Source organism: Naumovozyma castellii, chromosome 7 (assembly GCF_000237345.1).
Source record: "Naumovozyma castellii chromosome 7, complete genome".
Classification (NCBI taxonomy): Eukaryota; Fungi; Ascomycota; class Saccharomycetes; order Saccharomycetales; family Saccharomycetaceae; genus Naumovozyma; species Naumovozyma castellii.
Window position 1 is genome coordinate 207,956 of NC_016497.1, and position 26,346 is coordinate 234,301.

At 38.3% G+C, this 26,346-nt stretch overlaps 14 protein-coding genes across 14 annotated transcripts; 9 read left to right on the top strand and 5 right to left on the bottom strand.

The window, feature by feature from the left end:
- Positions 1-91: 91 nt before the first annotated feature.
- IQG1 (Iqg1p) lies at positions 92-4,606 on the bottom strand (the record flags this gene model as incomplete). Its single annotated transcript, XM_003677309.1, has 1 exon — positions 92-4,606. The coding sequence occupies one exon, from the start codon at positions 4,604-4,606 to the stop codon at positions 92-94; it is 4,515 nt and encodes a 1,504-aa protein (XP_003677357.1).
- Positions 4,607-4,819: 213 nt separating this feature from the next.
- CIN2 (GTPase-activating protein CIN2) lies at positions 4,820-5,691 on the bottom strand (the record flags this gene model as incomplete). The annotated part of the gene is made up of 2 exons (XM_003677310.1): positions 4,820-5,580; positions 5,646-5,691. 2 exons carry the CDS (start codon positions 5,689-5,691, stop codon positions 4,820-4,822), a joined length of 807 nt encoding a protein of 268 aa, XP_003677358.1.
- A 242-nt stretch (positions 5,692-5,933) lies between these two features.
- On the top strand, positions 5,934-6,530 carry YAR1 (Yar1p; the record flags this gene model as incomplete). Its single annotated transcript, XM_003677311.1, has 1 exon — positions 5,934-6,530. The coding sequence occupies one exon, from the start codon at positions 5,934-5,936 to the stop codon at positions 6,528-6,530; it is 597 nt and encodes a 198-aa protein (XP_003677359.1).
- A 288-nt stretch (positions 6,531-6,818) lies between these two features.
- On the top strand, positions 6,819-7,706 carry SUI3 (translation initiation factor eIF2 subunit beta; the record flags this gene model as incomplete). The annotated part of the gene is made up of 1 exon (XM_003677312.1): positions 6,819-7,706. The coding sequence occupies one exon, from the start codon at positions 6,819-6,821 to the stop codon at positions 7,704-7,706; it is 888 nt and encodes a 295-aa protein (XP_003677360.1).
- A 198-nt stretch (positions 7,707-7,904) lies between these two features.
- Positions 7,905-9,008, bottom strand: ENV7 (putative serine/threonine protein kinase ENV7; the record flags this gene model as incomplete). Its single annotated transcript, XM_003677313.1, has 1 exon — positions 7,905-9,008. The coding sequence occupies one exon, from the start codon at positions 9,006-9,008 to the stop codon at positions 7,905-7,907; it is 1,104 nt and encodes a 367-aa protein (XP_003677361.1).
- Positions 9,009-9,417: 409 nt separating this feature from the next.
- On the top strand, positions 9,418-10,836 carry RVB2 (RuvB family ATP-dependent DNA helicase reptin; the record flags this gene model as incomplete). The annotated part of the gene is made up of 1 exon (XM_003677314.1): positions 9,418-10,836. One exon carries the CDS (start codon positions 9,418-9,420, stop codon positions 10,834-10,836), a length of 1,419 nt encoding a protein of 472 aa, XP_003677362.1.
- A 160-nt stretch (positions 10,837-10,996) lies between these two features.
- On the bottom strand, positions 10,997-11,488 carry VMA11 (H(+)-transporting V0 sector ATPase subunit c'; the record flags this gene model as incomplete). The annotated part of the gene is made up of 1 exon (XM_003677315.1): positions 10,997-11,488. The coding sequence occupies one exon, from the start codon at positions 11,486-11,488 to the stop codon at positions 10,997-10,999; it is 492 nt and encodes a 163-aa protein (XP_003677363.1).
- A 258-nt stretch (positions 11,489-11,746) lies between these two features.
- Positions 11,747-12,388, top strand: NSL1 (MIND complex subunit NSL1; the record flags this gene model as incomplete). Its single annotated transcript, XM_003677316.1, has 1 exon — positions 11,747-12,388. One exon carries the CDS (start codon positions 11,747-11,749, stop codon positions 12,386-12,388), a length of 642 nt encoding a protein of 213 aa, XP_003677364.1.
- A 261-nt stretch (positions 12,389-12,649) lies between these two features.
- Positions 12,650-13,546, top strand: SSO1 (syntaxin; the record flags this gene model as incomplete). The annotated part of the gene is made up of 1 exon (XM_003677317.1): positions 12,650-13,546. The coding sequence occupies one exon, from the start codon at positions 12,650-12,652 to the stop codon at positions 13,544-13,546; it is 897 nt and encodes a 298-aa protein (XP_003677365.1).
- Positions 13,547-14,411: 865 nt separating this feature from the next.
- On the top strand, positions 14,412-20,084 carry FAS2 (trifunctional fatty acid synthase subunit FAS2; the record flags this gene model as incomplete). The annotated part of the gene is made up of 1 exon (XM_003677318.1): positions 14,412-20,084. The coding sequence occupies one exon, from the start codon at positions 14,412-14,414 to the stop codon at positions 20,082-20,084; it is 5,673 nt and encodes a 1,890-aa protein (XP_003677366.1).
- Positions 20,085-20,743: 659 nt separating this feature from the next.
- Positions 20,744-21,568, top strand: USV1 (Usv1p; the record flags this gene model as incomplete). Its single annotated transcript, XM_003677319.1, has 1 exon — positions 20,744-21,568. The coding sequence occupies one exon, from the start codon at positions 20,744-20,746 to the stop codon at positions 21,566-21,568; it is 825 nt and encodes a 274-aa protein (XP_003677367.1).
- Positions 21,569-21,848: 280 nt separating this feature from the next.
- CET1 (polynucleotide 5'-phosphatase) lies at positions 21,849-23,363 on the top strand (the record flags this gene model as incomplete). Its single annotated transcript, XM_003677320.1, has 1 exon — positions 21,849-23,363. One exon carries the CDS (start codon positions 21,849-21,851, stop codon positions 23,361-23,363), a length of 1,515 nt encoding a protein of 504 aa, XP_003677368.1.
- Positions 23,364-23,512: 149 nt separating this feature from the next.
- ALG5 (dolichyl-phosphate beta-glucosyltransferase) lies at positions 23,513-24,553 on the bottom strand (the record flags this gene model as incomplete). Its single annotated transcript, XM_003677321.1, has 1 exon — positions 23,513-24,553. The coding sequence occupies one exon, from the start codon at positions 24,551-24,553 to the stop codon at positions 23,513-23,515; it is 1,041 nt and encodes a 346-aa protein (XP_003677369.1).
- Positions 24,554-24,926: 373 nt separating this feature from the next.
- NCAS0G01300 (uncharacterized protein) lies at positions 24,927-26,249 on the top strand (the record flags this gene model as incomplete). Its single annotated transcript, XM_003677322.1, has 1 exon — positions 24,927-26,249. One exon carries the CDS (start codon positions 24,927-24,929, stop codon positions 26,247-26,249), a length of 1,323 nt encoding a protein of 440 aa, XP_003677370.1.
- Between the last annotated feature and the right edge of the window lie 97 nt (positions 26,250-26,346).

Sequence of the window (26,346 nt, forward strand, 5' to 3'; positions counted from 1 at the left end):
ATTCTCTCTAACATTGCCTTAGAAGTAACTTTGATCAGGGAAAAGAAGGAACACAGGACAATTTTTATTTGTAAATGTAAAATCACATATATTATTTGTAAAATGTCGCGACAAGAAGTCTTAATAACTGTGTAGTGTTAATTGTAACCTTCTTATTAAGCAAATTCCATTCATCAATTGTCTTGCCTACTTGCGTAGCCAGAAGTTCCTTGATCATAAAGGAATCTACAAGTTCTGAATATTTCTTCTCGGGTCCTTTTCTTTTATCCACTAATTGGAGCCCAAATTTTGAGCCATCAGATGTCGAAATCTTAAAAATAATGTCTGGATACTTTGGACCACTAGACCCAAATACCTTAACCGTCTGAACTCCAAGCTTTTCACCCACGATTGATTTTAACACCCCTTTCTCAAACAGTTGTCTAGTCGACCATTTAAATTTCAGTCCTTGGAGCTCAATACCATTTTTATGGTGAACTTTCTTGTATGCACTCTTTATATTCCCAAGTGTACTCTTTGATGGAGCTTCAAAACTTTTAGCTGCCTGAATATCTTGAATTGTCTTATCAATGGTCATATGTAGTTGCCTAGAAGAGTTGACGAGTTTCCCATTAATTTTGTTGATTTCATTTAATGTTTCCTTAGTTACACGCAATTCTTCGGTGACGTAGTCCAATGCGTAGTTTGGATTCTTTATAGTGTTGGCAATATCATTTAATATGTTTTGGAGTTTATTATCAGAAGAAATGATAATCCCTGATGCTTCCAATTCTTGAATCTTCTTCAGTGTTATCTCCTTTAAGCTAGAATAATTTAATTCACGCATCTGCTGCAGCATTGGATCAGCCGCAATTATTGGATTAGATTGGACAAAATTTTGGAAGGCCGCTTCTTCAACAGGGGAAACCTCAGTCATTAGCAGGTCGTAAAGATTGGAACGGATATCTTCCACCTGCATCATATATATAAAAGCACGTTTTGTTTGGTCGTACCACTTTCTCATCTTATCATCGCTAACAAGAAATTTATATGCAGTTGGATCCAGTTCTAATACAATCCTACTTGACTTTGAAACAACTTCACCATCTTTGACTCCCTTGAGAATTTCTTCAAGAGCCCCTCCATCGGAAAACCTTGTTGAATATTCTTTAAATTTCTTACTTACCTCTAAGATCTTAGTTGTCAAGATCTCTAGATGGGGTCGAGGTGCACTCATATCAAAATAGACCATCTTATCACATTCTTGTTCATAGATAGGGTCTACAAGCACATTATAGAGAAGATCTTTGATATGAGGTTGAATTTCTTCTGAATATTGGTTTAGAGGATCATAAAAGTTCTGAAATGGATATAATCCAAAGACGTTAGTTACTGCCTGCAAAAGTATATCTGCTTTTATGCTGAATTGAATTTTATTCGACGTTTGAAAACCGTAATATTCGCAATTTAAGAGATATTCTGCCATAAAGCTTTCAATCAGAATCTTTGAAATACCGCGAAGAGAATCAAGTTCGCTGGCATTCCTATCAGCAAATGCACAAAATAACTTTGTACATAAGAATCGCAATTCAATAGGAATTTCATTTATGTGCCTTGTAAAAATTTCAGCTACCATTTCTACAGCATGCCAAATATTTCTTAGGTTTGTAATAAATTGCCCCTTTACTTTCTCATCTTCAATTGGAACATCTGTTTTTGTAGGTTGAATTCCATAAACTTTTTTATAAATTAAATCAGGATCTGCTTCAAAATCAATACTCGGATTCGTCAGATATCTTAACAACGGTTCCACCAAGGAAAACTTTTCATAACATTCTGTCTGCAGGAATGTGCTTACCATGTTTTTCCAGAGGTAAGTTTGTTCTGTCAAAAACACTGAAACAGATATAGATTGTTCAAGTGATTGCAACATGATCTCTTTCACAAATCTAGTAAAATAGATTCTCTCTCTCTGTGACATCTTCTTGTTCAAGGTAGTAAAAGTGATGTATATATTTTTTTTAGTGAATTCCGGTTCATACAGGAACATTGCTTTCCAGTAGGTAGGATCAACTTGGAGAAGATAAAACAGTTTCTCCATCACTGGATACTTGTATTTTGGGATATTCAAAGTCTTTTGTTCACTCTGACTATCGACATTATGAGACAATCCGAATTTATCAAGGACATCGATAAGATCTAATTGCTTTCTAATATCCAGTTGTAATTTTTCTTTTCTTATATTTTCAGCATCAAGAGATGCTTGACTACTTTCCAATTTATTTTGGCCTTCTTCAATGTTTTTACATCCATTCAACAGATGTATAAACTTTTTAACAGATTTTAGGGTAGGATTTGGAATTTGCATAAACTCTTGATATGCTTTCCTTTGACTTTTCATTCTGATCCAACTTTGAACCATAATTACTGAGTGAACATTATTATAGAAATGTCTTCTATTTCTCTTTAAATCAAATCGTATAATATATCCCTTCACAATGGATTGGACGCTAATAAGGTTATTACGCTCCACTATATCATCTACTAAATCTAGGGCATACCTTACTAAAATACCTTTTAACTTTGCCTGTAGTAATATTATATGTTTTTTGTTTTTAAAGTCTGAAGTAACCAATAAATCCAATTCTTGACGAACCTTGAATCCATTTAATAAGGCTGAAAACTTTGTGATGGTATCTTGATAGGGACTTAAATTCACTGTTAAAGTATTTTGAGTGCGCCTTAACAGAGATCCTTTAATAGTTGATTGCAATGTAATTAATAAAGGAAGGTTAGAATTGTTAATAATATTTGTGTTGCGCATCCTGATTAGCATTGCCCTACACCGCCACTGCAGGCTCTTAATAGGCGAAGCTTCGGACTCAAGTGTCAATCCAGATAAATTAACTTGTGTCCTTATTTGCTTGGCCTTAATGAAACCTTGAAGATTGATCAAGGTGGTCAAAATAGTATCAATATTATAGGCACGCTGTTTCATGATTATACGAACAGCTACACCTTTACACTTGACTTGAAATTTTTCAAAGAAATGTTCATTTCTTACAGCTCTTATTCTTAATTTGTCCAAGTTGAATCGTATCATATTGGCCTTCACTTGCGATTGAAATTGTATTAGAACCTCCATAACATTATCATTTAATTCTGGTAGAATATGAATATTATTTTTCTTCCTTAATATATCACCCCGTATTTTACCCTGGAAAATTGACATTTCCCTTGCAAATAGTCTTAACAGATGGTTTTGAATACGAAGACTAAATCGAACATTTATTCCCCTACATTTGCTTTGTAGTTGAAGTACCTTTGTTAGGAACTCGTCCTCAGTCATACGTTGTTTCCTGGCTGGTGAGTAACGAGATGGGCTGTATTCATATGTATCATAAAATTTTAGATCTCTGTCATTGTTCATATAACGAGAAATTGTAGGCGAATAATATGACAAAGTGGACGTTTTCAGAGGACTATACTCTAAATATGGGGTATTTGATAGGACGGTATCAGAAACAGATTTAAATGTCGGGATAGGAGAATATTTTCTATGTGGGGACTCGTATCTTGTAGGAGACGAAGGTATTTCGTAATTATGGTAATCAGTCGTTGGAACAGGTGTAATTTCGGTTCTTCTGACGGAGGATGTACGTTCAGTTGTTGGTTCGTATATCATTGCTTCAGCTTCCATTTTTTGATCTTGTTTCCTTTCAGGAGTCTTTGCCGAAGTTGATTGTGGTCCCAAACGCTTAAAATCATTAAAATCTTCAATGAGGCCACTTTGGGTAGTATTATTTTCAATATTAGGCCCTGAAGAAATATTTCTCAAACCTAGTGACTTGAAGTCTCTGATCCTGGGCCATGCTCTTTTACATTTTCTAATATCATCATTGGAAAAAGATAACTGTCCGGATAAGTTCTTCATATTGGGTGTCTTGCCTGGCCATTTTTTGTTGATAATAGATATTATAATGTGTAAAGTTTCAAAAACTTGTGGAAGATCCTTTTTATTGTACAAATCCTGTAATTCAAACCTGAATGAATCTGGAACTCCAACATGCTCCACCAAGCTGAAAAAGGCATTGATATTTTGAGTATGTTTAAATTGAAGTTTATTACCTGCTGGGAATACACTTTTAATCAGTTCTGGGTTGATTGCTTGTACTACTTGTGCTAAATATACTCCATTTCTAAGGGCGTCTCCGGCACATAAGTCTACTTCTGGGGGTAGCTCTTCGTTGATTACTTGTTCAATCCATCTTTTTACTTCAGTAGCCCTACATAAGTATTCATAATACTTCAATTCGTCAGATGTGTACTGGCTTAAATCAACCTTGGCATTCCCGGACGGTTTAGTAATTGAAGAGAAAGAATTTTCTTTATTTCCAGATGATGTAAATTCGGCTTTGTAATTGTTATTTGAAAGTATCTTTGAAGTACTCTTTGTGGGTGTTACAGGTAGTATATTTTCTCTTTCAGAATTTAATCGCGAGGGTGACAAAGGCTTTAATTGAGGTACCGATGAATTTGAATCCATATCACTTGATATACTTTGAACGTACCTATTCAAAAAGGAATTGGTTCTGGTTGATGTGGGTGAACCCATTACAGTGGTCATTATGATGTCGTAAACTTCTTGCTTGTCTGCCCCCCTTCAATGGAAAAGATACAATGAAGTTGAGTAATAGAGATGTTAAAAAATGAATCAAAGGATTAAAATTCGTGAGATTTCAATGTTTACGTATTTCCGCATTCGGACAGATAATGAAGCGTAACAACAAAAATAGATGTTATAGTTTCTAAACAGAACAATAAAGGATAAGAATGTCTATTAAAAGGTAGCAAAAGAGTAATCAGGGTCGACACAGGCCTTGCCAATCATCGGATTCAATTGCAAGTTACAAAAGTTCTGAATATTGATTGCAGCCTCGGTATCGGCATGAAATATACATCCTTTACAGTTTTCAATCACTATCGTCTGCTTGTCGACAGATTTTGGCATTTTCATTATGTAGAGCTTACAATCTTTAATATTGTGTAATCGTATTTGGATAGAGGAGTTTTGTGGAAGCAATATGCGTATAAGGGTGTTTGATATGTCAGTCATAAAAATGCTCCCATTTAAGAAAGGCATATGAGGCAGTTCGATTGTGCTTTCTTGTATATTTTCCATCGATAATGATCCTGATGCATATGGCATTTCGTATGGCTTTTGTTTTGACTCCAGTATACATTTGTAGAGATTCTTAAAATTTTGAATTTGTTCTTGCTCGATAATGATTTTCTCTGAAACAATCGGTTGTACTTCAGGTTCTTTATCAGAAATTGAAGTTTGGAAGTCTGTGGTTGGCAAACGTTCTGCTCTTTCTGATCTTTTCGTAAATTTGAATCTTCTCTTTCTTGTTCCTTTCGTTTTGGATGCTTTCACTTCCCCCGACTCCTTTAACAACGAGTCAAGCTCGGAAGAAAACAAACGCAATTCATAGGGTGGTAGGGAATATGACAACTCATTTAATTCAGTATTTGCTTCTGCAATTTTTTGTTCAACTCGTGTAAAGTCTGCTGTCTCCCCGTTTAACTCTTCGCGTATTTCTAGTTCGTTGATCATCGTTAGTAAGAGATGGTATCACTCAAAGTAAACCAGGTTTCCAACATACCTTTCAGCTTTTTCTTCAAAGAAAGGGTTCCAGAAGTTCTCTCCATACTTATGATGGGTCTATGTTTTGAATTTGAAATGGCTACACTAACATTAAATCCTTCTAAGTTGTAGCGTTAGATTAAGCTGGGCGGCAAATCTTGAATGTTCTTTGGCGCTGAAAAATCACCTTGAACGTTCCAATTTTTTTTCTGCGATGCTCAATTTAAGCTTAAAAATATTCACTATTCATTCATAAGTATATTTGAAAACCAAAAAAGAAACCATATCCCTAGCTCCCTTTGACCATATGTCTCTCTCCAAAGCTCCATTAGACCAAGAAGATCAAGATGCCATCATCTTAGATGCTCGTCATGGGGAAATCGGTTCTTTAAGGGAAATATTCACTACACTTATCGACCCATCATTACTCCCCACATGTCGTGATGAAGATACTGGGACCACCGCACTACATATGGCTGCAGGTAACGGACATATTATGGTGGTTCAATACTTATTATCTTTGCTTCCAGACGAGGATGACAGAAAGGAATATGTGAATGCCGTGAATAATACAGGAAACACTGCATTACATTGGGCGTCCTTAAATGGGAAGTTGGACGTGGTGAAGTTATTATGTGATGAGTATGATGCTGATCCATTTATTAGAAATCAATTTGGGCATGACGCCATTTTCGAAGCTGAAAACAATGGGAGAGAAGAAGTGGAAACTTATTTCTTGAAGAAATACGATGTTGAACCAGAGAATGAAGAAGAAGATAACGGAAAAACTGAGACTGCAGACGTTGAAGTTACAGAAGGTCATGAAATTGAAGAGGTCACTAAGGAAGCCACTGAGGCCTTGAAGGAAGAAACTGAAAAGTTAAACCTCAACTCTTCCAACTAAGACACAATAGTTAGAGAAATTAAACCCAGCATAAGGAAAGTAAACCCTCAGACATTATTCAATAAATCAAACTGATGTAATATAATATAATACAGTATAATATATATTTGACTTGAATTGACGTGGACTTGTATTACCCAGTCAATGTTGTATCGTGCAAAACGGCGCTGAAAAATTTTGTTCAGAGACGAAGCTGATGAACTGAGGATTAAAGAAAGTATTATGTGTAAAGAAGGATTAGCTTTAGGCTAGGCTTTATAAAGATTCATCGAAATAGAGTAATACAGCATGTCCGCCGATCTAGCCACTGAATTAGGATTTGATCCAACCTTAAAGAAGAAGAAGAAGACCAAGAAGGTCGCACCAGAAAGTTTTGATGCTATCAGTACGGAAGAATCCACTCCAGGTGCCGCCACTACTGACGATGACCTATTCGCCGGTTTAAAGAAGAAAAAGAAGAAGTCTAAGAGCTCTACTACAGCCAGCGTGGATACCCCTGCCACTGAAGCTAGCACAAATAACTCTGTCGATGAACTTTCAGACGTTCTAGGTGATTTGACTATAAAAAAGAAGAAGAAGAAGGCAGCTCATGTAGATGTTGATGCCTTCGAAAAGGAACTAGCAAAGGCAGGTGTCTCTACCGAAAGTAAAGAAGCCACTCCATCTGGCGATAATGAGTCCTCAATCCAAAATTCCATTGGTTTACCATACCCCGAACTATTATCTAGATTTTTCACCATTCTAAGAACTAATAATCCAGAGTTAGCTGGTGACAGAAGTGGGCCTAAATTCAGAATTCCACCACCCATTTGTTTGCGTGATGGTAAAAAGACTATTTTTGCCAACATTCAAGATATTTCCGAAAAGTTGCAAAGATCTCCAGAACATTTAATTCAATATCTATTTGCTGAATTAGGTACTTCCGGTTCCGTTGATGGTCAAAAGAGATTAGTTATCAAGGGTAAGTTCCAATCTAAGCAAATGGAAAATGTTTTAAGAAGATATATTTTAGAGTACGTCACTTGTAAGACTTGTAAGAGTATTAACACAGATTTGAAGAAGGAACAATCCAATAGATTATTCTTCATGGTTTGTAAGAGTTGTGGTTCCACAAGATCAGTTTCTTCCATTAAGACCGGTTTCCAAGCTACTGTGGGTAAGAGAAGAAAGATGTAATTGGGTTAACGAGTTTGAAAATAGCATTCGTCATCGTTGTCGTAAATATATAAGTATACTAATTTTATTATTTGATATAGTCGTCATTCTATTTATTTGTGTCCCTATGTTTTATAAATATAATATCTAGAAATGAGAAAAGAAAAAACATTCAAATGTTTTTAAAAGATAAGTTAGTTAGTAAGTCAGGTATGATATTTATTGAGAGAGTTTGCCTTGAATTTCTTGCAAATTATTTAATATCCCATTAAGTGAGGGCCTCTCTGAAGGATCAACTTTAAGACAGGTATTCAAAATGTCAATTATTTCCTGAGAATAAGTACCCTTCGTGTCCGGGATACTATATTTACCCATCTTTATACAATATTTTACCACACCGCCATTTAATTGCTCTTCTCTTTCAAAAGGCGATATCCCAAACATCATAGAATACAAAACACAACCAAGTGACCATATATCTACTTTAGCAGTTATTTTGTCGCCCATTTTCAAAGTCAAAAGCTCAGGTGCGGAAAATTGCAAAGTACAGTGTTCTTCAATCCATTGCTGGAATCTATTCAGTTGGATTTCAGTACTAATAGTAATGTTTGTCCTAAAACAAGATTGAAGATCTGCTATGATAGCATTTCCCTGCTCGCTCAATAAAATCAGATCAGGCCTCAAGTTGTAATAGGCGAAACATACATTTTCGTTTTCATTATCTTTGGATAACTCCATGGGCAAATCATTCAGTAAAAGGGGAGCATTTTCACTATACGACATAATTGCCATATCATCCGGTGATCCTTGTTCTCTTAACTTGGGATCATGTAGAGGTAACAACCCTCTACATAATCCTATCATTATCTTAATGCAATCTTTCTCAGGTATGACTGTTCCGAGGGCGGTCGATGATGATAGTAAATGCCGGTTTATATCATCCTGAACAGATCCATAATGGTAAAATGGGAAGAGGACATCGATTTGTTTTGATCCATCGTATTTTTGATGTAGTTGATAATCTAGACATGATATTATATGAGAATTACCAGCAAATTTCTTATAGTAGGATATTTCATTCATAGCAGCGGAGACGCTTTCAATATCACCAAATGGGCAGTATATTCGTTTTAAAACAAACAGGGGTCCGTTCTCAAATGGTGGCTCCGAATCTAACGTTCGAACGAGATATGAATATGACAAGTTCTCATCTTGCAGCAGTTTCTCAATCTTGTAATCTCTCGCATTGATGGAAATGATCGAATTTGTACCTGAGCTCAAACATGGGCAGCAGCATGTATACAACCTTATAATATTTAGCATAGTTCCGGGTTTATTCTCTTATTGTTGGGTGTTTAGTAAGGAAGAACAGAGTCCATATGCAGAGAAAACAAACGACCCTTATTAATTTTCATCGATTTTAAAAACTGGATAACAGTGGAAATTCATTCAAAACAATAACAGCAAAGTAACCAATCCACCAGGGTGATATATTAAAATTATTAGTATCTACTTTTGTTAACTAATTATTCCAAAGAACCATCTTTAATCAAGTATTATAGTGCTAGATGCTACTTGACCGAGAATCTATATCACGTGCACCGAATGGTGTTTTTTGCGAAGGAAGAACATCAAGAATTGAAAAATTTACATTGAACATTAAGATGTAAATAGTTCAAACACAGTAAATAGCCATTAAAAGATATAACCAACTGCTTGTCACACAACTCCAATGTCTATCCAAACCAGCGATCCAAATGAAACCGCCGACTCACTAAAGTCGCTTTCGCTAATCGCATCTCATTCACATATTACAGGACTTGGCTTAGATCCTCAACTACAACCTTTGCCTACGTCCCAGGGTATGGTAGGTCAGTTAAAGGCTCGTCGTGCCGCAGGTATCATATTGAAGATGGTTCAGAATGGTACCATTGCTGGTAGGGCTGTCCTTGTTGCGGGGCCTCCATCTACAGGGAAAACTGCGTTGGCTATGGGGTTATCTCAATCTTTGGGGAAAGATGTTCCATTTACCGCGTTAGCTGGGTCTGAGATTTTTAGTTTGGAGCTAAGTAAGACTGAAGCGTTGACTCAAGCTTTGAGAAAGTCCATTGGTGTGAGAATTAAGGAAGAGACTGAATTGATTGAAGGTGAAGTGGTAGAAATTCAAATTGATAGGTCTATTACTGGTGGTCATAAACAAGGTAAGTTAACGATCAAGACGACTGATATGGAGACCATTTATGAATTAGGGAACAAGATGATTGATGGGTTGACTAAGGAAAAAGTTCTTGCGGGGGACGTGATTTCCATTGATAAAGCTAGCGGGAAGATCACTAAGCTTGGGAGATCATTTGCTAGATCAAGAGATTATGATGCCATGGGTGCGGATACCAGATTTGTTCAATGCCCAGAAGGTGAATTGCAGAAGAGGAAAACTGTTGTACATACTGTTTCTCTTCATGAAATTGATGTGATAAATTCTAGAACGCAGGGGTTCCTTGCGCTATTCACTGGTGACACTGGTGAAATTAGATCAGAAGTGAGAGATCAAATTAATACTAAAGTGGCAGAATGGAAGGAGGAAGGTAAAGCAGAGATCGTTCCTGGTGTTTTATTTATTGATGAAGTCCATATGCTTGATATTGAATGTTTTTCCTTTATCAACAGAGCCATTGAAGATGAATTTGCACCTATCATTATAATGGCTACTAATAGAGGTATTTCTCAAACTAGAGGTACCAATTACAAGTCGCCTCATGGGTTACCTCTTGATTTATTAGACAGATCGATTATTATTACAACATCCAGTTATAACGAAGAGGAGGTGAAGACTATCTTATCAATTAGAGCACAGGAGGAAGAAGTAGAATTGGCACCTGATGCCTTGGATTTACTAACCAAGACTGGGATGGAAACCAGTCTACGTTATAGTAGCAATTTAATCTCTGTAGCACAACAAATTGCTCAAAAGAGGAAGAGTAATGTAGTGGAGATTGTTGACATTAAGAGAGCCTACTTATTATTCTTAGATAGTAAGAGGTCTGTGAAATTTGTTCAAGAGAACGAATCTCAATACATCGACGATCAAGGTAACGTACAAATATCCACGGTAACTGCCAAAGATGAAGATGCCATGGACACTACCGAATAAATACTTGTGTAGTACTACTACTATTGAATAATCTAAATAAAATAAGATAAGTATATTAGAATAGAAATTGATTTACAAAAATACTTGTTTAGATATGCGCACGTGTGTATAGTTTCTTAGATGTATGTATATATTATTATTCAATCTACTGTATGTTAGCTTACTCCGAACCTCTCGTATTCATAATCAATGCAATAATCATTCCATATAGTCCCAAAACTTCGGAGAAAATAAGTATCAAGACGATCCCAACAAACAATCTAGGTTGGTGCATATATTTCCTCACTCCAACATCCCCAACGATCCCAATAGCATACCCACTACTCAAGCAAGCGAATCCCACACACAGCCCACAACTCAAATGCATAAACCCATTGAACAATGTATAATCCTCTGTGGGCGACAAATTCCCCGCTATCAACACGGCAACGACCAGTCCGTAAATGGCCAAGATACCACTCATGACCACTGGAATCAAAGATTTCATGATCAATTCCGGTTTGAAAGTACCTATACCTGAAATACCGATCCCCGACTTGGCTGTTCCAATAGCGGCACCGACGTTGGATAGGACCATTGCTGCAGCACAGCCAGCGAATCCAAAGAAGGGGGCGTAAAATGGAGCGTATGGGTTTAGTTCGGTGGAAGACATGTATAAATGTGGTAATTGTCGTTCCTTGTGTTGGTACTGCTTTTGTAGTTGATGGTTGTTGCAAGAAAAGAGGTCCGTTTAATGTCAATATATTTCAATGGATGCTGCATTGCGAACAAAATTCCGCGAGCGCAGCGTACACAGTGATTTTTTTTTATTTATTATGAAGTGAAGTGGTAAACAAACGTAAACATCTACAGCTTAATTGATTGATGGAAGGATCTGTCGATAAACAGGTCGCTGAAGAGACTATAGGACATGTCATTTCCTCATTCGGAAAGACTGGATGTTACAGTGGAACAGTTGAAGAGTATATATGGACAATTACAAGAGGTGTTTAACGATAAGTTCAGTCAGATTCTTCCTCCAGATCAAGTGGACGATAACGATCCCCTAAAGAGACAAGTACAGATACAATTGCAAGATTTCTTGTCGGGGGTGATGGAGATGGCGGCTAATTCTTTGAATGTGGTCAATGCAGATATGGATGGGAGGAGCATTAAGGATGTGTTATTAGAATCTGAAAGAGAGTACATGGAGCCCTTTGACCTCGAATTGAACGAGAAAGTGAGACAGTTGTACCAGGAGTGGGAGGATCAGACAGTGAAAGTGTCTCAATTAAGACAGAACGGGCCTTTGAAAGTGAATGAAATATATAACGGGTCCAAAGAAGAATACTTGTCGCGGTTGGATGCCAGGATTAACAGTCTCTCGCAAGATGAGGCGATGGAGGATGATGCGGATACAGATGTAGCACTGGCACCCATGGATACCACCATTAAACAGGATTACCAGGAGGCCCTACAGAACTTGTATGACACTGGACAGAGAATACCAGATATCCGTGGTGATGTTGAGAAGTTGAAACGACTAGTAGCCTATTTCGATAGGGCTGGTTAGGGTTGGCCTGTGCGCCCTAGGGCTTGTGTGCGCCGTAATAAAAAATTACGCGTAAAAGTTAAACGCGTAATTTGCTGGTTTCGCACTTTCTTTGTGTAACTCGTTTTCCTTCCTTCTGTTTCAGCCAGCAGCCACGATGCAATTTGACATGATTGGAAAATTTCAAACTGGAACTGGAAGTCCTCCCCATCTATTTAAAGCTTACACGTAGCACACTCCCACATAACGAAACCCACTTCTCCACAGACACATAACACCAACATGAGCTACGATAGCCCCTACAATACCAATGCCAACCCATACGACGAGAGTTATGAGCTGAATAATAATAATGGCCCCACACAAGGTCAGCGCTTGCAAAATGACCACGGCAATGATTTTGTCTCCTTTATGAACAGAATCAACTCCATCAACCAGAAGCTGGACTCTTATGACGCTCTCATTACGCAGATTGACTCGTTGCACAAGAATCTTTTGATTGAAGTTAATAACGAAGACGCACAAATGCTAAGGAATAGACTGGATGGATTTGTCTCTCAGGCAACTGATTTACAATACCAATTGAAAGATGAAATTAAAGAAGCTCAAAGAGTAGCGTTGAGAGACGTTAACATGCAAACTCAAGCGGAAAATTCAAGACAAAGATTTTTGAAATTGATTCAAGATTACAGAGTCATCGATTCTGATTATAAGGATCGTAATAAAGAACAGGCAAAGAGACAATATATGATTGTGCAGCCTGATGCTACAGATGATGAAGTGGAAAACGCCATCAATGATGTTGGTGGCCAACAAATATTCTCACAGGCTTTACTTAACGCTAATAGGCGTGGGGAGGCAAAAACTGCTTTGGCAGAAGTACAGGCAAGACATCAAGAATTATTACAATTGGAAAAATCAATGGCCGAATTGACACAATTGTTTAATGATATGGAGCAATTGGTTATTGAACAACAAGAAACAATTGATGTCATTGATCAAAACGTGGAGGAAGCCCAACAAGATGTCGAACAGGGGATCGGACATACTAATAAAGCCGTCGAAAGTGCAAGAAGGGCGAGAAGAAACAAGATAAGATGTTACATCATCTGTTTCTTGATTGTTGCTGTTGTTGTAGTGGTCGTGGTGGTCCCATCCGTCGTTGTCACAAGGCACTAATCGTTTACATGTGATACCTGTTTCTAACCTCTACCTACGTATATTATTTCTTCTTTGTAACTGCTTTCATTAATTTAATGCAAAAAACAAACTTCTTATCATCTCCAACTTTAGTCACCGCCAATGATCCTCACCAGAATTTATCATTTTTTTATTTTTAGTGAATATGAAATTTCAATTTTCAGAAAAAAAGATAGAAACAGAAGATGACTAGTTTTAACAACAATAAAAATAGTGGCGCCAGCTTGTTTCAATGCTTTGGGTTTGAAAGTTTTAAACATTTCTTCCATTTACTACTTTAATTTTTGTCTTTCAGAAAATCAAGAATCAACCTAATTCGAATGTGAATATTAGCTACTAAATATATATAAATAGAACACCGCTTAGTAGACAATGATACTCGTGACGGACATCTCATAAGTCTCTGCTACTACAAGAAAATGGATATTTAGTGATACTGTCACTGAAATAAAATGCTGAGACATAATCCAACTTGCAATCAATAGAATGAGCTGCTCAGAAAAAAAAGTTTCTTCATAAAAAGCAAACTTTCCACACTCAACTCGATAGGAGACGTGTTTCTTATCTGTCCCACTCACTGTTAATCCAGATATCACGACACGACAACAACTGTCAATTTACTTTACCGCCAACACTTTTTCTCGAAGCAAAGGCGCACACTCGCAACTCAACAAAATATATTTCACATGCAACTTGTTTTGAAAAATATGACCGTGTAATTCTCTCGAACAATTGCTCTTCACCGATTCATCCTTCCTTCCATATATAACCAACAAGGTATTCGTTTGCTCAGACTAGCTCAATTGCTAATATCAACAAACGTAACTGATCAACTACATACAAAATGGTTATGAAACCAGAAGTTGAACAAGAATTGGCTCATGTCCTTTTGACAGAGCTTCTAGCTTATCAATTCGCATCTCCAGTGAGATGGATTGAAACTCAAGACGTCTTCTTGAAAGATATGAACACAGAAAGAGTCGTCGAAATCGGTCCATCCCCAACTTTGTCAGGGATGGCTCAAAGAACTTTGAAGAATAAGTACGAATCATATGATGCTGCTTTATCTTTGCAAAGACAAATCTTATGTTACTCTAAGGACGCCAAGGAAATTTACTACACTCCTGACCCAGTCGCTGAAGCTCCAGAGGAAGAAACTAAAGCCACTGAAGCTCCTGCCGCCGCTGCTGCTCCAGCTCCAGCTCCGGTTGCCGCTGCCGCTCCAGTTGCCGTCGCTGCCCCAGCCCCATCAGCTGCTGCTGCCGAACTACCTGATGCTCCTGTTAAGGCTTCCTTATTGTTGCACGTCTTAGTCGCTCATAAATTAAAGAAATCACTGGACTCTATTCCAATGTCAAAGACCATTAAAGATTTGGTTGGTGGTAAATCTACTGTGCAAAATGAAATTCTTGGTGATTTAGGTAAGGAATTCGGATCTACACCAGAAAAGCCAGAAGACACTCCACTTGAAGAATTGGCTGAAACTTTCCAAGACACATTTTCCGGTTCTTTAGGTAAGCAATCCACCTCTCTAATCTCAAGATTAATTTCTTCTAAGATGCCTGGTGGGTTCACCATCACTGTTGCTAGAAAGTACTTGCAATCTCGTTGGGGTTTACCTTCCGGTAGACAAGATTCTACTTTGTTAGTAGCTTTGTCCAATGAACCAGCTGCTCGTCTTGCCTCGGAAGCTGATGCAAAGAGCTTCTTAGATGGACAAGCTCAAAAGTACGCCTCTATTGCAGGTGTAGATTTATCTGCTGCTTCTGCTCCTGCTGCAGCCAGTGGAGCAGGCAGTGCTGGTGGTGCCACTATCGATGCTGCTGCATTGGATGAATTGAACAAGGATCACCAAGTTCTAGCTCGTCAACAATTGCAAGTCTTGGCTCGTTATTTAAAGATGGATCTAGATGGTGGTGAAAGAAAGTTCCTAAAAGAGAAAGATACCGTCAAAAATTTACAAGCTCAGTTAGATTTCTTAACTGAAGAATTAGGTGAATTCTACGTCGGTGCTTTGAATACTGCCTTTTCAAGAAAGAAGGCCAGAGTTTTTGACTCATCTTGGAATTGGGCTAAGCAGTCATTGCTACACTTGTATTTCGAAATCATCCATGGTGTCTTGAAGAACATTGATAGAGAAGTGGTGAGTGAAGCCATTAATATCATGAATAGATCCAATGATGCCTTGATCAAGTTCATGGAATATCATATCAATAACACTGACGAAACTAAGGGTGAAAATTACAAATTAGTCAAAGATTTGGGTGAACAATTAATTGAAAATTGTAAATTGGCCCTTGACTTAGACCCTGTGTACAAGGATATCTCTAAACCAACTGGTCCAAAGACTGTTATTGACAAGAATGGTAACATTAAGTACTCTGAAGAACCAAGAGAAAAGGTGAGAAAACTATCCCAATACATTCAAGAAATGGCTCTAGGTGGTCCATTAAGTAAGGCTCCAGGAACTACCATTCAAGAAGATTTGACCCGTGTTTACAAGGCCATTAGTGCACAAGCTTCAACCCATGAAATCTCTGACTCTACCAAATTGGAATTCGAAAAGATTTACGGTGATTTGATGCAATTCTTAACCAACTCCAAGGAAATCGATGCATCTCAAACTACTCAATTAGCCGGTGGCGAAGATGAAGACGATGATTTAGATAAGGATTCCACCAAGGAAGTTGCATCATTATCAAACAAATCCACCATTTCTAAGAGTGTCTCCTCTACTGTTCCAAGAGAAACAGTTCCTTTCTTACATTTGAAGAAGAAGTCATCAAGTGGTGCATGGAAGTACGATCGTCATTCTTCTGCTCTATTCTTAGATGGGTTGGAAAAGGCTGCCGTTAACGGTGTTACTTACAAGGATAAATATGTCTTGCTTACTGGTGCCGGTAACGGTTCCATTGGTGGTGAAATTTTAAGAGGTTTACTACAAGGTGGTGCCAAGGTTATTGCTACTACTATTGGTATTAACAAGGCAAACATGGAATATTTCCAATCAGTTTATGCTAAGTTTGGTGCCAAGGGTTCCACTTTAGTTGTTGTTCCATTCAACCAAGGTTCCAAGCAAGATGTGGAAGCTTTAATCAACTATATTTACGATGATGAAAAGGCCGGTGGTTTAGGTTGGGATTTGGATGCCATTATTCCATTTGCTGCCATTCCAGAAAACGGTATTGAATTAGACAATATTGATTCCAAATCTGAATTTGCTCACAGAATTATGTTGACCAATATCTTTAGAATCATGGGTAACGTCAAGAAACAAAAATCTGCTAAGGGTATTGAAACTAGACCTGCCCAAGTCATCTTACCAATGTCTCCAAACCATGGTACTTTTGGTGGTGATGGTTTGTATTCTGAATCCAAATTATCTTTGGAAACATTATTCAACAGATGGTTCTCTGAATCCTGGGGTAACCAATTAACCATTTGTGGTGCCATTATTGGTTGGACCAGAGGTACTGGTTTAATGAGTGGTAATAACATTATTGCTGAAGGTATTGAAAAGATGGGTGTCCGTACTTTCTCTCAAAAGGAAATGGCCTTTAACTTATTAGGTTTATTGACTCCTGAAGTTGTTCAATTGTCACAAAAGGCACCTGTTATGGCTGATTTGAATGGTGGGTTACAATTCTTGAAAGATTTGAAAGAGTTCACTCGTAAATTACGTACTGATTTGACTGAAACTTCTGAAATTAGAAAGGCTGTTTCCATTGAAACTGCATTGGAACACAAGACAGTTAATGGTGATAATGCTGATGCTGCATATGCTCAAGTGGAAATTCAACCAAGAGCCAATATTCAATTAAATTTCCCAACTTTGAAATCATACAAGGATATTAAAGCTACTGCAGCACCTGAACTGGAAGGTTTATTAGATTTGGAAAGAGTCATTGTGGTTACTGGTTTCTCTGAAGTTGGTCCATGGGGGTCTTCCAGAACTAGATGGGAAATGGAATCATCTGGTGAATTCTCATTGGAAGGTTGTGTGGAAATGGCTTGGATGATGGGGTTGATTAAGTATCATAATGGTAATTTGAAAGGTCGTCCATACACTGGTTGGGTTGATGCTAAGACCAATGAACCTATTGATGATAAGGATGTTAAGAGTAAATACGAAAGTCATATCCTTGACCATGCTGGTATTAGATTAATTGAACCTGAATTGTTTAATGGTTACAACCCAGAAAGAAAGCATATGATTCAAGAAATTATTGTTGAGGAAAACATGGAACCATTTGAAGCTTCTAAAGAAACAGCTGAACAATTCAAGCATGAGCATGGTGATAAAGTGGACATTTTTGAAATCCCTGAAACTGGTGAATATTCTGTTAAATTATTAAAGGGTGCCACTTTATACATTCCAAAGGCCTTGAGATTTGATCGTCTTGTGGCTGGTCAAATTCCAACTGGTTGGAACGCTAAGACTTATGGTATCTCTGATGATGTTATTTCTCAAGTGGATCCAATTACTTTGTTTGTCTTAGTTTCCGTGGTGGAAGCATTTATTGCGTCTGGTATTACTGATCCATATGAAATGTACCAATACGTCCATGTTTCTGAAGTGGGTAACTGTTCCGGTTCCGGTATGGGTGGTGTTTCCGCATTACGTGGTATGTTTAAGGAACGTTATAAGGATGAACCTGTTCAAAATGATATCTTACAAGAATCGTTCATTAACACGATGTCAGCCTGGGTCAATATGTTATTAATTTCTTCCAGTGGTCCAATTAAGACCCCTGTGGGTGCCTGTGCCACATCTGTGGAATCTGTTGATATTGGTGTGGAAACCATCCTATCTGGTAAGGCTAAGATTTGTATTGTTGGTGGTTATGATGATTTTCAAGAAGAAGGTTCATATGAATTTGGTAACATGAAGGCTACTTCTAACACGTTGGAAGAATTTGAACATGGTCGAACCCCCTCTGAGATGTCTAGACCTGCTACATCGACTCGTAACGGGTTCATGGAAGCACAAGGTGCTGGTATTCAAATCATTATGAATGCTGATTTGGCTTTGAAGATGGGTGTTCCAATTTATGGTATTGTTGCCTTGACCGCGACTGCTACTGATAAGATTGGTAGATCTGTTCCAGCTCCAGGTAAGGGTATCTTAACGACAGCCAGGGAGCATCATGGTGATTTGAAATTCCCCACTCCATTATTGAATATTAAGTATAGGAAACGTCAATTGGCTGCTCGTGAGGTTCAAATTAAGCAATGGGTGGAGAATGAAATTGATCTTTTGAAATATGAAGTCAGTGAAGTTCCATTGGATGATCAAGAGGAATTCTTCGTGGAACGTACCAAGGAGATCAACCATGAGGCATCCAAGCAATTGAAGGCAGCCCAAAGTCAATGGGGGAATGAATTCTTTAAGAATGAACCACGTATTGCTCCATTGAGAGGTGCGTTGGCCACGTATGGGTTAACCATTGATGATTTAGGAGTGGCTTCATTCCATGGTACTTCCACTATGGCCAATGATAAGAATGAATCCGCCACTTTGAATGATATGATGAAACATTTAGGTAGATCTGAGGGGAACCCCGTTGTTGGTGTTTTCCAAAAATTCTTAACTGGTCATCCTAAGGGTGCTGCTGGTGCTTGGATGATGAATGGTGCCTTACAAATTTTGAATACTAGTATTATTCCAGGGAATAGGAATGCGGACAATATTGATAAATTGTTGGAACAATACGAATATGTGTTATTCCCCTCCAAGTCTTTGAAGACCAATGGTATCAAGGCCGTTTCCATTACCTCGTTTGGGTTTGGTCAAAAGGGTGCCCAGGCTATTGTTGTTCATCCAGATTATCTATATGCTGCCATTGATGAATCCAAATACAATGAATATAAGAGCAAGGTTAACAAGAGAGAGAAGACTGCATACAAGTACTTCCATAATGGTATGATCACTAACAAGTTATTTGTCAGTAAAGAGCATGCGCCATACAGTGATGAATTGGAGGAGTCAGTCTATTTGGATCCATTAGCGCGTGTTTCTCAGGACAAGAAGGACGGTAGTTTAACGTTCAACAGTGGATCGATCCAAAACAAGAACACTTATGCGTCTGCATCCAACAGGGAGACCGCAGCCATCGTGAGAGAATTGACCAAGGAAGTAGCTAATACCAAGACGAATGTTGGAGTGGACGTGGAGTTGATTACGAGTATCAATGTGGAAAACGAAACATTCATTGAACGCAATTTCACCGCCAGCGAGATCGCATACTGTTCCCAGCAACCAAGTGTGCAGAGTTCGTATGCCGGGACATGGTCCGCCAAGGAAGCAGTTTTCAAGTCCTTGGGAGTGCAGTCACGGGGCGCGGGAGCGTCTCTGAAAGAGATTGAAATTTCCCGTGTTCATGGAAACGCGCCCGTTGTAGTGTTGCACGGAGATGCTAAGAAGATTGCTACGGGTGCGGGCATTGTGGAGGTGAACGTTTCCATCTCACACGACGACTTCCAGTCCATTGCCGTTGCGATCTCCACTAAGAAGTAAGTAGTCGACAGATGAATAGTTTATGTAATGTTACGTAAGGCACGTGTGTGCAATGCAAGATCCTAGTACCGGATGGGACGGAGGGCTCCGATTTACCTGGTAGAATGGGCATGGACATGGGCATGGGCCAGGAACCGCATTCCCGCGGGCGAGAAAATAGCGCACAGGAGAGCCCCTTGAGTCGGGAATGGAGCCCTGTGTGGTGCTGTCCGGGCGGGGCGTAAGCTTACGCGCGGGAATTGGAACCGCGTGCCCCTTTTTCCCCTTTTGAGCCATGGCAGACCGAGACAATGCAGGCGCGGGCTACCCGGCCGTCTGGGCACCCCCTTGCACGCGAACAATGTCGACGGAGATGCATGCAGCGCAGTGCATACAAACGCACTGCATGTGGAACCAGAAGCGACTCAGGAGTACTCTGTGATGTCTGTGTGACTGGACTTGATAACACGACACTCGAATGCAGGCGTCGGTCTCCCTCATGATCGGCCTCGAAGGATGGAAAGGGAAGGGAACGGCCGACTGCCAGGCATGTTTGTATGTATGTGTGTGTGTGTATATATATATATGTGTGTGTAGACACTAATTAAAATAGCTAGAACGTTACGCCCGCCACCCCTACCTCTCTCCAAGTTAACATATCGCCAATCCAATCAGGAATAATGATCTCGGAGAATAAATTGAATAACAAACAAAAGAAACCATACAAGAATAATTTTAAATGTACCGGGTATGGGGACTGTCACATGGCCTTCACCAGGGCTGAACATTTGGCAAGACATATAAGGAAGCACACTGGGGAGAAACCTTTCCAGTGCGACGTGTGCTTGAAGAGGTTTAGCAGAGTGGATAATTTGAAACAACATCGCGAATCCGTCCATGCAACGGTCGTTAATGCGGCATCCAAGAATGTACCACTCGTCGCTAAGGGTAGAGTGGAAAAACCAAAAAAAATTATACTAAATAACGAAAATTTCAAGAAAGTGATAGAACAAAAATTGAAATCATTGGCAACTACGAATGAAACGCCTCATAATGATAGTTTGGGCGTGATGACACCAGATATAAATAATATTATGGTCTCAAATTCAAGTCCACCAATTTCGCCACTAATGCGCTTACCAATAGCATCTTCATCATCGTCATCGTCATCATGCGCAACTTCATATTTTACAGAGCCAAGACACCAACAGCAGCAGTATGTGTATTACCCCCTTCAGCAACATCCACAACCATCCTTGGAGTGTCCGTACATATTACCACCCATTCTACCAACCACACAATTTCATTCCTATATACCGTCTACCGCAAGTGCCCAGTTCCCATTGATAAATCCGGCACCACAGAATAATATTACTGGCGCCAGTAAACAATCCGGTTCCACCACCACCACCAACACTAAATCAAGCATAAACATGAAAACTAATAATGAAAAACCTACTAATGAATCATCAGTACGTCTAAGCGTAAAATATATACTTTCATAATTATATTATTATACAACAAAACTTAATACCTTTCCTCCCTATACTTGACAACTCTTGGCCGCGGTGTACTGATTTATTTCACTCACAAGAAATTTCCAATATTTCCATCAACTTCAACATATCTATCTATCTATCGATTGATTGATTTACTCCATGGCTACTTCATAAACAGATCATCGCAACTGCTCATTCTCATACATAGCATCCTGTCCTGTCTGAAAAAAATAATAATACGTCTATTGTGCTCGTACCCGAAGGTAGAAACCGACCAATAATAATAATGAATAATACCGAACATTCACAACCGACAAAGAGAGCATTATCCCTAGATGATTTAGTCAATCATGACGATACGGACAAGATTAAACTACAAAAAACAGAAAATCAACCTTCTCAACCAGACGCCCAACCAGAACAGAACGTTTCTCCTAGATTGCCTCCTGTACCTGCTCCCCAAGAAACTAATAATGCCACTTCTAATGCAAGATTACCGCTTACAACTGCCCCATCTCCTCCTCCTCCTGCTGTTGCAGTGGAAAAATCAAACGTATCGTCAGATTCATCAATGGGACCCGATGATGAAACTGATACGGATGATGATATTGCAGGAAACGGAGAAATTAACTTTGATTCTCCCATGGCCTTTGACTATGATAAACAAGATAGAAATTCACCTGTGAAACCGGCACTACCTGCCAAAAGGAAAGAAAAACTCAAAAAACCCAAGAAGGAGGAACCAGAAGAAGAAGAAGAAGAAGTGAAGAAGGACACCACCCCTACCGCGGCAGTGAACCATATATTCGAAGAAAAAGCTTCTTTAGAATCCAAGAAAAATTATATCAAGAAGGATTTGGAAGTGCTGAATGAAATCGCATCAAATGCTAAACCAAATAAATATAGAAATGCCCCCATTTGGGCACAAAAATGGAAACCTACCATCAAAGCTTTACAAAATATTGATACAAAGGATTTTAAAATCGATTCATCATTTTTAAATATCATACCTGATGATGATTTGACCAAATCTGTACAAGATTGGGTTTATGCAACTGTTTTCTCCATTGCGCCTGATTTAAGACCATTCATAGAATTGGAAATGAAATTTGGTGTCATCATTGACGCTAAGGGACCTGATCGTGTATCACCACCAATATCATCACAAGCTGTATTTACAGAATTGGATGCTCATATGACACCAAACGTAGATGAAGTTCTCTTCAAGGAATTAAACAAATACGTTCGAGGAATTAGTGAACAAACTGAAAATTCAGGTAAATTTAGTATCATTGAATCTCATATGAGAGATTCTGTTTACAGAGTAGGACTATCCACACAAAGACCCAGATTTTTAAGAATGAGTACAGATGTAAAGACAGGTCGTGTGGGACAATTTATAGAGAAGAGACATGTAGCACAGTTATTATTATTTTCACCGAAGGATAGTTATGATGTCAAGATATCAATTAATTTGGAATTACCAGTTCCTGAAAATGACCCTCCAGAAAAATACAAGTCACAAACTCCCGTAAGTGAAAGAACGAAGGAACGTGTAAGTTATATCCATAATGACTCATGCACACGGATTGATATAACTAAAGTACATAACCATAATCAAGGCACAAAGGGGATAGATGTGGAAATAACTCACGAAATTGAATTAGAAATTAATACACCAGCATTACTTAGTGCATTTGATAACATTACCCAAGATAGTAAACAATATGCCTCCGTTATTAGAACTTTTCTTAATAATGGTACCATTATTCGTAGGAAGCTAACATCTTTTGTCATATGAAATTTTCGAGGGTCAAAAGAAAGTGTAATAAAGTGTAACAATTAATGAAGAATCGAATGGAATAATGAGTCGTCTATTATTATTATTATTATTATTATTATTATACAGTAAGAAGAATAAACGAGAGATTTTTTAATTTATATCATTGTTTAATCTAATTTTGTAACTACTCTAGTATCTTGATAAATTCCAAATAAATATGCCATTCTGATAACAACCAAATCCTTTGCCATCATAATACTATCAATAGCAAGATCCATCTTGGAACCACTAACTTCATGCCATGAAATTGGTATTTCCTTAAATGCAATATTTTTCCTCATCGCCAAGATTAAAATTTCCACATCAAAGATCCAACCTTCTGTATGCAAATATGGGAAAATTTGTTCAATGGCTTCTCTATTAAACAATTTAAATCCACATTGTGTATCTTTAATTGAATGAATCCCAAATATGTAAACTAAAGTATGAAACCCATACATCAAACAATTTCTGAGTAATGATCTCTTAATGACTGCCTCTGTATTAACCATATGAGCACGAGATCCCAATGCAATGGCAGGATATGTGTTGGTACCTTCTTTAATTCTTTCCATATTTTGTACAGATGCCATTAATTTTTCCACATCACTAAATTTACTGGCACCATCAGCATCAGCAAATAATGTGTATTTACCACGAACATGCAACATTCCCTCCCTAACAGCACCACCTTTACCTCTATTTTGGAAGAATTTCAAGACCCTCAATTCACCGTTATGCAAATGGAATTTTTCATGTGCCAATTTCAAACAATATTCACTAGTACCATCACTAGATCCGTCATCCACGATTAAAATCTCCCATCTCTTATGTATGGATTCATCTAAATATTTGATTGATTCACTTAACATGCTTTTTATCCTGGCCGTCTCGTTATAACTTGGTATGACGACAGAAAGTATGACATCACTATCTAATTTCTTCTCTTTCATTTCCATTAACGTGGGCAACGTTCTAGTGATTATCTTTCCCGAGGCATTGATGGTTTGGTATTGCAATTCTTCCGGAAGTGGTTGTCTGGGTTTGTGAGAAAGTAAGTAGATTATCAGATAAAGGGCACATGCAAAACCTATTATAGTTGTTGCCGCTAAATTCTGCTTATCCACTACCTGCCAAGCGGAAAGTCCATTTACAATTGAGTCAAACATTGATCTTATCTTCGAAGGCCTTTCTTTGACAGATACTTTTGGAATGTTCTAGCAGCAATGAGGGCTTCAGAATTGCAGTTGATCAACTATAACGTTGAAAGTTGTTGTTCAACGTAAAGTTCCAAATTTATTAAAGGTATTTTGAAAACGAAATGTCAACTTGTTCTGAAAACCCTAGCAAAACAAACCCTAGTGTGTTCAGCCCTAATTTTACCTGCCCTATTATACTTTACGTAAGCCGAGATTTACAATATTAAATTTCCATTGTAATGATAATTAATCTGTAGTTCATCATAGGCATTTCTGCAACAGTCAATAAGATCGTCGCCAGTTTTAACACATATTAACAAAAAAATAATCCCACTGAACCAACATGTCAAGCAGAAGGACTGGATCTGAGCTGTCGAGAGGTGTTAGTGTGGATAGAATCAACAAGCAACAGATATCGACTGAACTGCCGAGATTATCGACTAATGAATCGGGAGATTTATCCAGTACTTCCAGCTCAGGCACAAATTCAGATGACGAGCTAGACGAATATGATGGAGAAGACGCCGATGATGAACAAACACCTAAACCACTGTACGAAAAACTTTCAAGACAACAGACAATGACTGCAAGCGCACTCTCTAAAAGGAATAGTGCTTATTCTGTGGGGAGTTGCAAATCAATGAATAGAATAAAAACAGCCGAGAGTGCTAATACGACCGTATCTGCTCAAAGTATGGCTTCTGATTCTACAGCGAACTCAAATGGAATTATGGATAGATACGTGGCGCCCCATATTTTGGAGTTGACAACGAGGGAAATAGTACTTTTAAGACAGTCATGGTCCATGATGATAAATGATGATATTTCCACACAGGCTTTATCTGACTTTTATCATAAATTACAAAGTGAGAAGAGAATTGGAGCTACTACAAATACAAAATTAAATGTCAAGCTATCACAATTTCAACACTTATCCTCTGTCCCTCCTACAGAGAAGGAACCAAATGGCAAGGATGGCAAGTTTGAATTTAACTCTGTGGATAACGAGACAATCTCGAATTGTCTGTTTTGTACACAATTATATGAGAATTTGAAAGTAATGTCCCCAAACTTGGAAAAAAATTTCCCTACGATAAGACATCAGACGTATGCATTTGCTCGAATAGTAAATGAAACAATGAATCAATTAGAAAACCTAGGTGCAATGGATGATAGGTTATGTCAGTTGGGAAAGATGCATTCAAGAGTGGTAGGTGTTACACCACCAGATTTTGAACTGATGGGTGTAGTATTTATTAGAACGTTACAAGATAGGTTTGGCATTCTATTTACTTTTGAATTAGAAGAGTTATGGTCCAAACTATATTCCTATTTGGCCAACTCGATAATACTTTACGGAACAGATCCGATGCTGCGGATAAAGAGAAAGGACCTTTATTCGGTTGAGAAAGAGAGTAAAGGGTTGGAATTCCCTATACCTGCAATACTTGAACCAAAAGTGGAAAAGAATAAGAAGAATGCCAATAGTTCCCCCCTCCTATACGAGAAAAATGAGAACGTCGTGGACAACAAATTAACGACCGTCAAGACAGTTTCCACATCTTCCATGGCTAACGCCAAGCGGTTACAGGGGCGGTCCACGGTGATACAATCGAGGCCCATACGAGGCTCCTCCGCAAGTAAGAAGGAGTGTATACTTATGTAACGTTAACGACAATAGAATAGAATATCTATATAGACTACGTATTCGATTAAGCAACGACGCGTGAAGTTCACGCGTGTCGTCTTTTTTTTCACCGAAG